The sequence below is a fragment of the Notolepis coatsorum genome, assembly GCF_963971535.1.
Source record: "Notolepis coatsorum genome assembly, chromosome: 4".
In the NCBI taxonomy this organism is placed as follows: domain Eukaryota; kingdom Metazoa; phylum Chordata; class Actinopteri; order Aulopiformes; family Paralepididae; genus Notolepis; species Notolepis coatsorum.
The window spans coordinates 93,245,759-93,260,478 of NC_140168.1; the positions used below are offsets into that span (position 1 = coordinate 93,245,759).

General features: G+C 42.8%; 1 protein-coding gene across 1 annotated transcript in view; it reads right to left on the reverse strand.

The window, feature by feature from the left end:
- The window catches only part of ctnnal1 (catenin (cadherin-associated protein), alpha-like 1), a 310,492-nt gene that overhangs the window by 142,589 nt on the left and 153,183 nt on the right, over positions 1–14,720 (reverse strand). Inside the window, exon 2 of the mRNA XM_084312032.1 lies at positions 312–497. Within this exon, the coding sequence (XP_084168158.1) occupies positions 312–497 (186 nt within the window). The remainder of the gene's footprint in view (positions 1–311; positions 498–14,720) is intronic.

The following is a 14,720-nucleotide window of genomic DNA, read 5'->3' on the forward strand; positions in this document are numbered from 1 at the left end:
AAACAATTATCCAATATTTATGGTTTAAAACCAATTTCCGACAATTAGTTACATTTTAAATAAAAAATTTATATTTCTTGATTCAGAAAATGTTTATCATGGATGAACAAAACGTTCAATGCGAATAGTTGATTTGAATTTCAAGGACTTTGTAAGCACCTTGTTAAAAAATGTATTGGGTAAAAAATCAAGCACTTTAAGCACTTCAAGGACCTTGTGCGAACCCTGCTTCCGGCAAACAACTCTCCCAACTTTTTCCAACATGCAAAAGGCTACGTAAGTAAACAGAAACGTAAGCGCCCCCCACCTGCCCTGCGAGCCTCGAAGCAAGCCTGTCCCATCTCCTCCTTCAGCTCCTGGTTCTCTGCGGCGATGGCCTCACCCACGGCCACGAAGCGCCCCACTGCCACGCTCACCGCCTGGCCCACGCGGTGGATGGCCACCAGGGTGCGCTCCGACTTCTTTGGCTTGTCTTTGTGGTTGATTAGAGTGGTGATCTGCGAGGGGAGAGAGAGAGAGAGAGACAGGAAGAGACGATGAGACATTAACCGCTCAACGTTCGGGGGGACCGTATTGCGGGCCGCCACGCACTCGTGCGCACGTCGCGGCACTTTGCCCTCGTCTGCCGGCTCCGGGCTGCGTTTTCGCCGATCAACCAATACATTGTTGGAAAGTTGAATTTGTCGCCTTTCGATCATCACCACAGTCAACCTATTGCGTGCTTCCAATCTCGAGTTACAAGACGAAACATCCGACGAGCGTCATTTGACAAACCATTCGGACAAGTGACCACGTCCTGTTTGCCCCTGTCCTGAGCGGACCAATGACCCCCGACGGTGAGAATGATTGACCGCCTTGACGCCAAGAAGCGTCTACTCCGAAAGCGATCCCAGACGAGCTAATAAACTAACCTACACTGTAGCACTCTACACTTTGATGAACATTGTTACTCAGCTGATAGAGTTGTGCCCTCCTGATGACTTGTCGTACAGAACTTGTAAGTCGCTTTGGATAAAAGCGTTAGCTAAATGACTAAATGTAACGTAAATAGCAATGTAAGTACACAAAACGTTTACTTCTGTGTGTTCAAACCTCAAATTCTATTTCACAAGTATAAAGTATAATAAATCGCAGATTACTTTGGGTATGCAATGCATTTTTGCCCGATGCTTAAGTGTTAAGAGTCTGTGGAAAAGCGTTTCAGAGGAAGTATAATTTACCTGACTCAAGCCCCGCCCCTCTTTTCTTGATCCTCCTATCAAAAACTGTTGCTTCCCATTTTTTTCAGAGGAAAGCGAGAGGATCGGATTGGATGATCAAGAGAAAAGAGGGCGGGGCTTGAGATTATTTTTTGTTTAACACTAATTTCTTCACTTAACCGTTTCCGGTGTCCAATCTCCCCATGTATGAGGTTTGAATTCTGAACATGATGCCAGTGGTCATCCAAAGCCATATGGTTAGAATTCCAAGATGAAATTATGAGAAAATATTCCAGAAAACAAAGTACAACAGAAAGAGTTAAAATACCCATTACAGGTGGATTTCTTGTTGAATAAACTACCTTTATGATGCATTATACAACAGGTAGGTCCGACCACCCATTGTGATTGGGAGAGCATTCTAAGCCGTGAGTATATTCATGATATAACTGGATAACTGGAATGGCGATCAGATAATTGGATTATCTTTTTTGCATTACATCAGAGACCAGGTAAGGACTCTATATATCCAATCTTGCGTTGATCTGATATTTCTTTCTCCCGCGATTGAAGCTGTCTGTGTGTGCTGTGTGTGGCTGTTGATTTCAGGAAGATTCGATAATCAGGCGAAAAATGACAACGTGATTAGTGCATTCCACTAAAACGCTATTATCGCATCTTTTTCCTGGAATTACTCAGAAGCACCCAAACTATATTCATATTCAAAACGGTATAAAACGGAAATGTACGGATGAAAAAATAATCCGTTTTTTTGCACGTTGACAAGAAGCAACTCACTGACAATCGACGGCGTTATTAGACCCATAGCTATAATATAAAATATAGGTTTAGCTCTACAAACAAGGTGAGCGTTTACATGGGGTTATTACATGGCGTTTTAACATTCGCCAAAATGCTTGATTATGATTGGTCAATAGCGCTCCGTTGCCCCTAGCAGCGGTCAATTATTTCTCGATAATTCACCGCTGCTAAGGGCAACGCGCAATAATGACCGCTGCAATCACAATCAAGCATTTTGATCGCAGTCACGAAAGCTAAGCTTTACCATATGCACAGCTGCACTGCATCAGGTGCAATCAAGTCCACACACCTGCCGATGACAGAGGAGCAACAGAACAACTGTGTCTGCATTTGATCTCGTCTTGTCGATGGTGTAAAATGAATTACGAATATTGTTAGTAAGTTAGTTGCGGTCATTGTCGCAAAATAATTTACCTTAACTGCGTTTAGAACACCTCGGCGCGGCGCCTCTGTGTTCCAGAACGCAGTCTCGGTCAATTATTTTGCGACAATGACCTCGTAGCTATACGATCTTATTATATTATCCCTTACTTAATGGACGGCAAGGCCAGATGCACTTCCCGGAAGGGGCGTGGCACTCAATGTGTTAAAGAGAAGGGGGAAGAATAAACCACAAAAAACAACCTGTACAGGTGGAAGCCTCAAAGAGAGTATTTAAGCAAATAAATCAAGTCCAAAAAACAGGATACCACTCAATAAAGAGGTATTGTAGAAAAAACTAAATAAGCCACAAAGGCACCTCCTAATAACAGAGTTTATATAAAGAACTTAAATAACAATAAACCTCCACTAAGGGAGTTCATGTGCAGTAGTGGACTAATGACAGTTCAAAAGAAACAAAAGAAAACTGTCATGAAAATAAACACACTACAATAAAAGGCTCAGCTTCTATAAAACAAAATGTAAAATAAAGCCAGTAGCCTAAAAGAAGAATGGCTAGTTGGCTACAAAAAAAGGCTCAATGCTGAACAGGGCAGAGATCAGCACTACACTTTAATATAACAAAGCCTGGCTGGAAGGATAGCCGACACAAAAGGAAATGAGAAAGCAGCTAACACTGTAGATTCAGGCCATGTCCTCACGTACATGGATCTTTTGCCAAACGGATATTCTCAGGCTCCGTTTAAAATAAAATCCCCGTCCACACCACAGTGTTTAAAAAAAAATCCCCATCCAGACACAAACACATAAACGCATATGAATTGCTTCAACAAGCATGCGGGCCAGCAGGTGGCGATAAGCAATATCCCTAATACCATGGTGGTACGAGCGGTCAGGACGACAGAGAAATGATTGGTTCACCCAGCCCACTTCACCACTCCTAGCATTTCCATTGGCTATATTGACATACAGTAGATAATAAATAGATAGATATAGCGGTGGATTAGATGCAGTCCAGAGGAAACAACCAATCTAGATATGTCACGATTTAATGCTTTACTTCTGCGCACTGGGCGACGGAGAGATACAATGTCAATGTATACAACGGATTCTGAAACTAAATATGGCGAGTCCTTATCACAAACTATATATACTAATTACAACAAGACATTCATTAATTGCATTGTACTGTTCACGTGCCGTCGCATATATAAGTAAGGATAGTTTGAATGACATTTCAGCACCAGGCGCTGTCCATCTTATTGCCTCTGTGCGCTTCAAGGCTACGGGCGCCTATTGTATTGCCATGGATGGAACAACAGTCTGAGCATGCGTAGTGAGCTGTGGCGACATCGTTTATCTAGACTATGCGTTTACAGTGGCTGCACGGATCCACTGAACGGATATTTTGGAAAATCTTCACTTTAAAATGCGTTTAAGAAAGTCTCTGTTTATGTCTCTGAAAACACCCTTTACGTGTGGATGAGAGGCCCAATCGTGGAATAAAATGTGCGTTTGGCAAAAGATCCATATACGTGAGGACATGGCCTCAAAGACTCAGCTACCATTAGGCACAGCTGCACTGAATCAGGTGCAATCAAGCCACCACACCTGCCCTACCATGAGGCAATTAACCACAGAGGCCAGTGATTGACAGCTGTCCCTCACATAAAGATGAAATAGACAGCTGTCCCTCACAGAAGGACAAAATAAAGCAAAAACCATGACAGTTAGGGCATGCGTCCACTTAGCTCACATTTCCAGCAGAAAAACGCTGGCAGTGCGCTGGTAGTACTGGGGTGGAGCGGTGAGAAGAAAAAAAACGCAACGCGAGCCTTTTGTAGCTATGACAACGAGCTGTCAGTCACCAACCTACCTGATGACGAGAGAGAAAGAACTCTAGCGACACCTACATGACAGCCATCTTGTAATAATAACTTTTATCGTATTTTACCGCCGCGGTTTTGTACATATAGTATATTTTAATATACTTTATTGTATATTAATTATATATATATTGTTATTACCTGACACCACAGTTCGCCCTTTGCTTTTTATTAGCTTTTTATTAGTGTATTCGTGTAGTTATTATTATTATTTGTGCCGTCTCTTGTGGGTAGACAGGCAGGCAGCTCCGGTGTCAGGTTACAAACAGAGTGGTAGATATGATAGGCTGTGATTGGTTGTCTGAAAAGACGCTCAGCGCATCGCTCTGAAAAGTTCAGAAAGTTTCAACTTTAAATGCTGGGTGCGGCCGCACAAAAAAGCTGAAAGGCGCTGAAAAAAGAAGCCGACTGCAGCGCATTTCCTATAGGCGGCCGCGTGCGGCCGCATACGCTCCCTCCCCATTGGGATACATTGAAAAAAGACGCGTGCGGTCATAAATATGAGGCAGGTGGACGCGGGCCCTTATGATGCTCTGATTACGTCCTCTTGAAGTTGACAGGCTTCAAATGTGAAAGTATATAATCTTTTTTAATAAAGCCTTTTGTTGATTTGTATCAAGTTTTAGCTCCACACATTTTATGTTCTTTTACTCTTTTACTAGTTTTAGCCCTTCTTATTTTATGTTATTTTACTCTTTTACTAGTTTCTATGTTCTTCTACACTGTAGCGCCTAGAGATTTGTTCCACAAATATAAAGCACCCCTACAAATAGAATATATTAATATTATTATTATCTTCATAAACGTTTTATTTTGTATATATTATGTTTTCTATGCAAAATCATTTTCTTTAAAGTACCTAATAACTGATGGGTTTAGATAAATGTAGTGGAGTAAAAGTATAAAGTACCCTAAAGTGAAAATACTCACATAAAGTACAAGTAGCTCGAACGTATGTACTTGAGTAAAAATACTTAGTTACTTTCCACCACTGGTATCGTGTCCCTACAACAGACTAAACAAGTGAACACACTTTCTCTTTGGGTTCCACTCTTGCTGTTCACAATTAGTTGGTGATGCACCATCTTTCATAGCAGATAACAAGGGAACATACTGAGTCAGGAGCTCAGTCTGGAGAGAGAGAGAGAGAGAGAGAGAGAGAGAGAGAGAGAGGTAGAGAGAGAGAGAGAGAGAGAGGTAGAGAGAGAGACAGAGAGAGAGAGAGAGAGAGAGAGAGAGAGAGAGAGAGAGAGAGAAAGAGAGAGAGAGAGAGAGAGACAGAGAGAGAGAGAGAGAGAGAGAGAGAGAGAGAGAGAGAGAGAGAGAGAGAGGTAGAGAGAGAGACAGAGAGGGGGGGGAGATATCTCAGGCACTCACCCCCCATGCTCCATCTTATCACCCTCATAATGTAACAGAACATAAAAACACAAACACCATACATACTACAAATCAAACACACCAAATTTCACGGGCATACACAGGCAGCTACACCATCTAGTTAAGACAACACCCCCACCTCCCACCCCACACACACACACACACGCACAAGCACACACACACACACACACACACACACACACACACACACACACACACACACACACACACACACACACACACACACACATAATGTTCACACGTAAGTCAGTTGGGGCCTTTTAGCGCTGTCATCAATTATGAATCAGCTGAGCCAATTAGCATCAATAATTCATTGATTAGTTCAGTTCTGCTGAGTTATGCCTCCCCGGCTGTGTGTGTGCTTGTGTGTGTGTGTGTGTGTGTGTGTGTGTGTGTGTGTGTGTGTGTGTGTGTGTGTGTGTGTGTGTGTGCGCGTGCGTGCGTGCGTGCGTGCGTGCGTGCGTGCGTGCGTGCGTGTGATTGCTCCCCAGCTGTAGGTAGTGTCGGCGGGGGTCGTGCCGGTCTCTTGTGGTGCAGAGCTTCATAACAACCAGAGACATGTTCTGGTTCTGAGACTCGGGCAGGAAGTGATCACCGCATGTGGGGTGCTTTCTAAATTGGTTTGTGGATAGTAGTATACCACTAACAAGTAACCTTCTTACTGTCCTCTACTGTCATGCACTCTTCCTAATACTAACTAGGGGCCGCTGACCTCTACTAGTCGGCTAATCGATCGAAAGGAGCCGTAGTCGACTGCCAACGATCTTAGTCAAATGCAAAAAAAGATATATATAATTATAATAATTTATAATGTAATTTTTTGGGGGTCATTCTTTCCAAAAGCAAAGAGGCCTAGAAGCGTGGCAAATTTTGGCCAATCAAAGTCGTCTATACAAATCCTTAGTCGGGGACAGGCCTGTTACTAACATACACTCGACACGGCAGCACTCAAGTCTTTTTTTTTTATCCACTTTTTCTCCCATTTTCTATTTTTCTCCCATCCCAATTTTCGTATCGTCCAATTCTACCCTCCCCTGTCTTTGAACGCTGTTTCTTGCCTCCCACAAGCCGGCTGGAATGTGGACTAAGTCATACATAGCACAAGTCCCCTCCGATACTCGAGGTAACAGCAGTCGCATCTTTCCACCTGCGCGGCGTGATCTTTCAGCGTCGGGGGTCTGGGCTTTGGAGGGGCCCCGCCCCCGTCGCTTCCTGATTCTACTGCGCAGGCGCACCAACCGACCTGTAGGAGTCGCTGTCCACAACGCCCGATCCCCACCCATCAGTTTTCCCACCCCCTAATACTGCCAATGTGTATTAGTGCGGACGACCAGCTAAACTGAAAGCAATGTGGAGCGTCTCCAGTATTCGTGGTGAGCGCCTTGCCCACTGCACCACGTAGCTGCCCGGCGGTAGCACTCAAGTTTGAACACTTTTGATGAACATTGTTACTCAGCTGATAAGAGTTGCACACCCTTCCTGCTGACTTGTCGTACAGAAGTCGCTTTGGATAAAAGCGTTCAGCTAAATGACTAAATGTAAATGGGAATGTATACATTTCCGTCTTCACGTTTGGAAAAATAAAAAATTCAAATGTTTTTGGGAATATCAGGGGCTCGAGCCCCCCCCCCCCCCCCCTTCGGCCCTCTCTGTGCACGCCACTGCTAGAATTGATGAGATGCTTGATATTAGACAGGTTTTGGAGGCACCGCTGCTGCGACAATAACATTTCAATGAAATTATTAAATTAATAACATTTCAATTAATTATACAGACGGTAGTGTGGTAGTGAAATGGTGAACATTCTGTATCGTCGCAGTGAAAGGGTTCACCTTTTGGTAGCGTGGAAGTGAAAGGGTTAAGAGCAGGACTACTAGAATACCACCGATAGCACAATCTGATTTAACTCATCACCAAACGGACTCCCACCTAAACGGACAAGATATAACGTATGAAGTATATTACGGCTACATACCTTATGCACATTGCACCTTATGTGAATACTGTATACTTACTTCATCAGAGCATATATTTTGCATTTTAAGATTATATATATTAGATTAGATTTTAGTTTATTAGATATGGTAACTATATTTATTGTAGGGCAAATATAATTAGAGAGGGAATAGTGACATACCCTCATATTGCACCTTGACCTTTTACACTGCCTACTTTCCCTTATGCGCATGCCCAGAGTTAATTGTATTGTTTACCCAGCCAATTTTTATTCTATTTAAATGTTTACTTCTCCACTGTATGATAATTTTACGACCTGTATCATGTCTTCTACTACCTGTACCTCCCCTCCCCCCTCCCCCATGCTGCTATGATGCCTGAATTTCCCCAAGGGGATCAATAAAGGAATATCTTATCTTATCTTACCACAGTGCAGACTGCACCGCTGAAAACACCTGTGTCGAATCGGATGAAATCCCGTCTGTGCAAACATATTTTCTTTTCTAACAGCTACATAGTGCGTAGGCTACAGTATGTGCTGTTAGGATCCTGATGAGAGTGCGGAAATATGAACACATCACACCCATACTCCATTCCCTACACTGACTCCCCGTCTCCTTCAGGATAGAATACAAGGTCTCCCTCCTCACCCATCAGTGCATCCACAGTCCGTTGAGGCTTTCAAAAAAGGACTAAAAACATTTATTTTTAACAAGGGATTTGCCTAAATGGACCGACCGATGCCTTGTGTGTGTTTTTTTTTTTTTTTATCTGAATGTTTCCTCCATTTCATTGGTTGTTTTATTCATTTGAATAGTTTTTATTAAAAACATTTTTTTTATCTTTATCTCCTTTTCATGTAGCACTGAGATTGTCACAATATAAACTGGACGTCCCGTGATTAAGACGGGGAGGACGCAACCCTCTCTGCGCCGCCCCCTGTCTCCCTGTCTCCGGCTGTCTCGGAGCGATGACCGGAGTGTTGAACGTCCCGTGATTAAGACGGGGAGGACGCGACCCTCTTTGCGCCGCCCCTGTGCCTCAAATAGATCCGCTATCAGCTCTATCTTTAATCTTTCAAAATGTTCAGTTGCTATCGCTATCAGCTCTATCTTTAATTTTTAAAAATGTTCAGTTGCTATTGCATGCACTCATCTGTGTTTCACTACACACATGAGTGCATGCTTACCAACTGTCCGTCTGCAACACTACTATCACCGACATCTAAGAAGGGAGATCCCCCCTTGAATGGCCCTTCTAAGGTTTCTCTCCTCCACACTGCCTGTGGTGCATTTTTTCCTATTGTTAGGTTTTAGTGAGTTTTTCCTTACCTTCGCGTGGGGTATGTCTGGGAGTGTTGCATTTATTCATTTATTTGCATTTATTTAAAATTTGTTGGACCTTATGGTGTTCTTGTTTTGTTCCTGACTTATTGTTATGTTTCTTCATGACTTGTTTAAAGAAGACGTGTCCGACCCATGGGGACATTAACGTGTGTTGTCGGGCCTTACAAATACATTTGATTTGATTTGAACCTGAATCTTTCAAATTTGGGGAAATAAAGAGATTACTCGCCTTTTTAAGCTGATATAAATCTTGATGATTCAAATGTTTCAATGATACGCAACACGTTGTTCGGGGGCCTGACTGTATGTTTTACGTGGCTTAATTACACAGGGAAAAGTCGATCTGCGTGGTCCCAGTGGATTACTTTCTTTTACATTTACATTAACATTTAGTCATTTAGCTGAACGCTTTTATCCAAAGCGACTTACAAGTTCTGTACGACAAGTCATCAGGAAGGGCACAACTCTATCAGCTGAGTAACAATGTTCATCAAAGTGTTGCGTGCTACAGTGTAGGTTAGTTTATTAGGACAAGTGCATGACAATAAGGTTAGTTAGGGTTAGATTTTATTTTATTATAATTGTTTTTAGATAATGGTTGAAGTGCGTGCGTCTTTAGTCGACGGCGAAAGATTGGACGGGTTGTCTTAGACACTTGTGAAAGTGATTATTCTATATGGACCACGGGCTGCAGTGTTTCTCTGCAGATGCAGTTGCTTACAGAAGCTATGGGCACACTATGCAGCATCCCTATAGTATAAACATGAGAGAGATGAGGAGATAAGAGAGAGAGAGAGAGAGAGGGGAAAAATCCAAGAGGGGAGAAAGTTGAGCCAGGAAAAGAATAGAGGACGAAAGGAGAAAGAGAGAGGAGAAATGTACTTCTGAGTCGCCCTTCCTTCTCGTCTTTGCTTTTTTCCCACAACAGTACACACCACAACAAAAGATGGCGATGAGGGAGCTCTGAAGGCGTAATGATAGACTGACGAGAGAGAGAGAGAGAGAGAGAGAGAGAGAGAGAGAGAGAGAGAGAGAGAGAGAGAGAGAGAGAGAGAGAGAGAGAGAGAGAGAGAGTCATCGTCTGCAGTGTTTGCCGCATTAACCCTTTCAGGTGTGAGGTTATTTTTTCTGTGTGGAATTTTTCCTGCACATTTTACCATTGTATACCTTTCAATTTCGCAGCGGCGTCCACAGGGGGGCGCTACCCTATTTCCCTTAGGTCCCTGAGGGAACTTTTCAGGTTGAGAAATGTAAATACAAATTGGTACTATATATGCTGCTGGTGTCAATTCCCTGGCTGTAGCAGGTGCCCTGAAAAGACTATTTCAATGTAATTGAAGCGAAACGCTCACTCTAGACTGGGATACTTTGAGTTTTAGAAGGACCATTCGTAGGGACCTGTACGGACCCTGATGCCCAGAGCAACGACCATGCCTGGGACCCCCCTATCCCATGAACCCTTACCAGGGGTGTAAAGTACTTTGTGGGATTTGTACTTTATTCTAGTATTATTAGGTTCGTATACTTGTACTTTTACTCAATTACATTTCAGAGAAAAATAACATACTTTTTACTACAGTAGGCCTACTTACATTTAAAATGCAGACATACAAAGTACAAAGTACAAATATCACAGGTCCAACCATTTTAATTAGTATATTTGTTTCTCTGACCGAACTAACGTTAACGTTATTAATCCTGCCGCACTTTATTTAAAAACAGCCAATCAAATCCCCATCAATGGAAAATGAACCCACCCATACCCATGCTGATTGGTCCTTGTGCAAGACTAGAATAATATTTGATTAAACACCTGCTATCAGAAGAATAGACAGTCAGAAAAAGAGTTTTTACTTTTACTTTTTAGTACTTAAGGACATTTAAAAGTAGAATTTTTTAAACTTTTACTCAAGTGTGTTTTTAGCCAGATACTCTGACTTTTAGATTTTGAGACGGTACCCATACTTTCACTTAAGTATAATTTCTGGGTACTTTTTACACCCCTGACCCTTACCCCTATCTATGGTACTCCTTGTATTTTTAAAGGAACACGTCGACATCATGGCAAATGCGCTTTTCCCATCTTCTCCAGAGTCAGACAAGAAGAACGATAGCAATTTCCTCTGTGAGTGTTCAGTAGAAAGCTATCCGGCCACAAGCTAGCTTAGCTTAGCACAAATGAAAGGAAGTCGATACGGATCAGCTAAGCTAGGCTAGCTTGCAGCTAGGATAGCTTTCTACTGAACGCAGAGTGAGGAAATGTATATATCTATCTTATTGTCTCATGCTGGGGGGGGGGGGGGGTTCACATGCCTTTGAGCATGTGAACTGTACTTATTGTACTTATTTTTTGCCCATTCTTATGTCTGCACTTTTACGTTGCACTACTTTTATTGTCTTTTGCTATTATTATGTCTGCACTTTATGCATTGTCAACTGTATGCTGATTTTATACTATTTGCTGTTAAGCACTTTGGGCTGCGGTCCATGTGTGAAAGGTGCTATATAGAGTTATTCATATTTATTAGTATTATATTGTAAAACATGTATGCATTGAAATGTCTGTAAGTCTCGATGACATTGAAAATGAGGGTGACCACAATTGTCCTTTTCGAGAATAAATAAAGGTTTGAATTTAATTTAATTTAATTGGAGAGGGCGGTAAAGTGCATTTACCATAATGTCGCCGTGTTCCTTTAAGAAACCTTTTCTTCTTGTTCTCGGGGGGAAGAGGTGAACAGGGTTCAGGAAGTGTGTCACAGGAATGAGATTTTGTTTGTTTTTCAACTGGTCATTTAACATCGAGCTTGGCTGTTCATATGTCTAAGTGCCCTTGAATAAATTATAACCTACATAACAAAATGTCCTGATTATATAAGCCCCAGGTGATCGTGGTACGTTGTACAACAAGATCTAGAGCATTTGAATTCAGCTTCTAAACAACACAAAGAAAATAAATAAAAACATTGTATTTGAGAACAGACACTGTCAAATATTTGATTGTGAAAAGTGCATTTTGTGTAATGATTGAAGCGGATGGAATTTCGATGAACACAAAGTAGGAACCCTGTACTACTGTACGCCAGTGTTGTAGTACTCGAGTCCAGGACTCGTGACTCGACTTGGACTTGAGCACTGATGACTCGGACTTGGACTCGAGCATTGACTGCATTTGGACTCGGAAGGTGCAGACGAGGACTCAGACTAGTTAATTGATACAGGTTGATGCAGTATTTTTTTGTTATAAAAAAAATTAACAAAAGGCCATTGCGCTCGTCACCAACGCAAGATACACCGGGTTCGAATCCGGCTGTCGGCGTTGCCTCCGACTTGGGCCGGCCGTCATACTGGCTCAATTGGCAGAGTTAGCGGGTGGGAAGTCGATGGGTGGTAGTCTGGACGTTGTAAACAGCGACTCCTACAGGTCGGTTGGGGCGCCTGCACAGCAGAGACAGGAAAAATGGCGGGGGCAGTGTGTGAGCCTCCCACACGTTACTCCTCGCCAAATGAGAGTCCGCGCTGGCAGGTGAAAAGATGCGACTGACGGGCTTCTATCCTCCCTACAACCGGCCAGTGGGGGGCACATGCGAGCAACGTTCAAGACAGGGGAGGAGAGAATTGGCACGGCTAAATTGGGATGGGAGAAAAATAGAAAAAGAGGAGAAAAAAAGTGGATCAAAACAAATAAATAAATAAAAAATGTAATAGGCATAAGATATTGATGGCTAGTGCATTTGTTTGGCTATTGTGTCACAAAGGAAATTTGAAACGGTGACCACTGTGTCATTTATGTTTAATGTAGAAATTTTTTTATTTGTATGTCAGCTCTTTGACTGCCAGAGTGAAGTGAACTCAACCTTGATGACTTGGACTCAGACTCGGACTGGGGTAACAGGGACTCGACTCGGAATCGACTCTGGCTCTTCTTTGGTGACTCGGACTTGGACTCGGACTCGAACACTGGGGACTCAAGACTCGACTCAGACTCGAGATTTAGTGACTCGACTACAACACTGTACGTCATACCACACTCTCAGGCTGGAGACTCCTCTCTCCACCCTTCTCCCTCTTCTCTCTCCTCTCTCATCCATCCCTCCTCTGTCTCCACCTATCTCATCTCTCCACCCCTCTCCTCTCTCCATCCCTCCTCTCTCTCCACCCCTCTCCTCTCTCCACCCTTCTCCTCTCTCCTCCTCTCTCCTCTCTCTCCTCCCTCTTCTCCTCTCCACCCATCTCCTCTCTCCACTCCCCCCCTCTCCTCTCTCCTCCCATCTCCTCTCCTCTCCTCTCTCCTCCCCATCTCCTCTCTTCTCTCTCCACCCCTCTCCTCTCTCCACCCATCTCCTCCCCTCTCTCCTCTCTTCCTCTCTCCTCCCCTCCTCTCGTCACCCACTCTCTCCTCCCCTCTCCTCTCTTCTCTCTCCTCCCCTCTTCTCTCTCCACCCATCTCCTCCTCCACTCCACCCCTCTCCTCTCCACCCCTCTCCTCTCTCCTCCCCATCTCCCTCTTCTCTCTCCACCCCTCTCTCCTCTCTCCACCCCTCTCCCTCTCCACCCATCTCTCTCCCCTCTCTCCTCTCTCCTCCCTTCCTCTCTCCTCCCCTCCTCTCGCCACCCACTCTCTCCACCCCCCCCCCCCCCCTCTCTCTCTTTTAATAGATTAGTTGTGTGTTTTGTATGCTTGTTTTCACGGATGAACAAGGTATTTCAGTGGGCGATGACATGCATACTGTATCTGGCATCATAATATAACCCTTGTGAATGTACTGTATCTGGCATCATAATATAACCCTTGTGAATGTACTGTATCTGGCATCATAACAACCCTTGTGAATGTACTGTATCTGGCATCATAACAACCCTTGTGAATGTGTTTCACCAGCGCTCTATTTAGATGCAGCTTTTTCCTGCATGATTGCATTGATTTGCGGAAGAACAATAATCCACTAAATTTCACAGATTTGCAGATTAAACGGATTAGTCAATACGTTGTGGAGGCAGGCTCTTGTAGAACCATTAACCTCTTAAGCCCTAGCCATATTTTCAGAAAATTCGCCTAAAAGTACATACCCAAGTAAGTGGAAAATTGATCCACTTCTACAAGGTCCATTTGCATGTTCTTGGTATCTAGGGACATCAATGGACCTCAGATACGATTGAGCACCACAGTCCGTCGACGCTTTCAAAAGGGGACTAAAACATTTTAACAAGGCATTTGCCTAAATGGACCGACCGATGCCTGTTTTTTTTTCTTTTTTTTAATAATTTATTGAATGTTTCTTCCATTTCATTGGTTGTTTTATTCCTTTTAAATGTTTTATTATTATTATTTTATTTATTTTTTATCTTTATCTCCTTTCATGTAGCACTTTGAGATTGTTACAATATAAAGTGTGTTACAAATTGAATTTATTGTTATTATTATCAGGGACTGTATTCCCAGTGTATGTTACTACGTATGCTTGAGTAAATTGTAATGAACCAAAGAAGAATATATATATAGAACCAAATATAGAATAATGATTATTGTTTAGTGATTTATTTACCAGATGTGAAAATTGCCACTGAGCTCATTCAGCACCTTCTTGAGATCAAGTGCACTAAATATCCAAGCAAATGGATTAAAAACTAAAAATGTCCGGGAAAGAGAAGGTGGCTATAATTTGAGAGGAGAGCTAAACTTTAAAAAAAACTCTCAGTGTCAGAACCAAAATGAATCTGGGTTAGGGTTA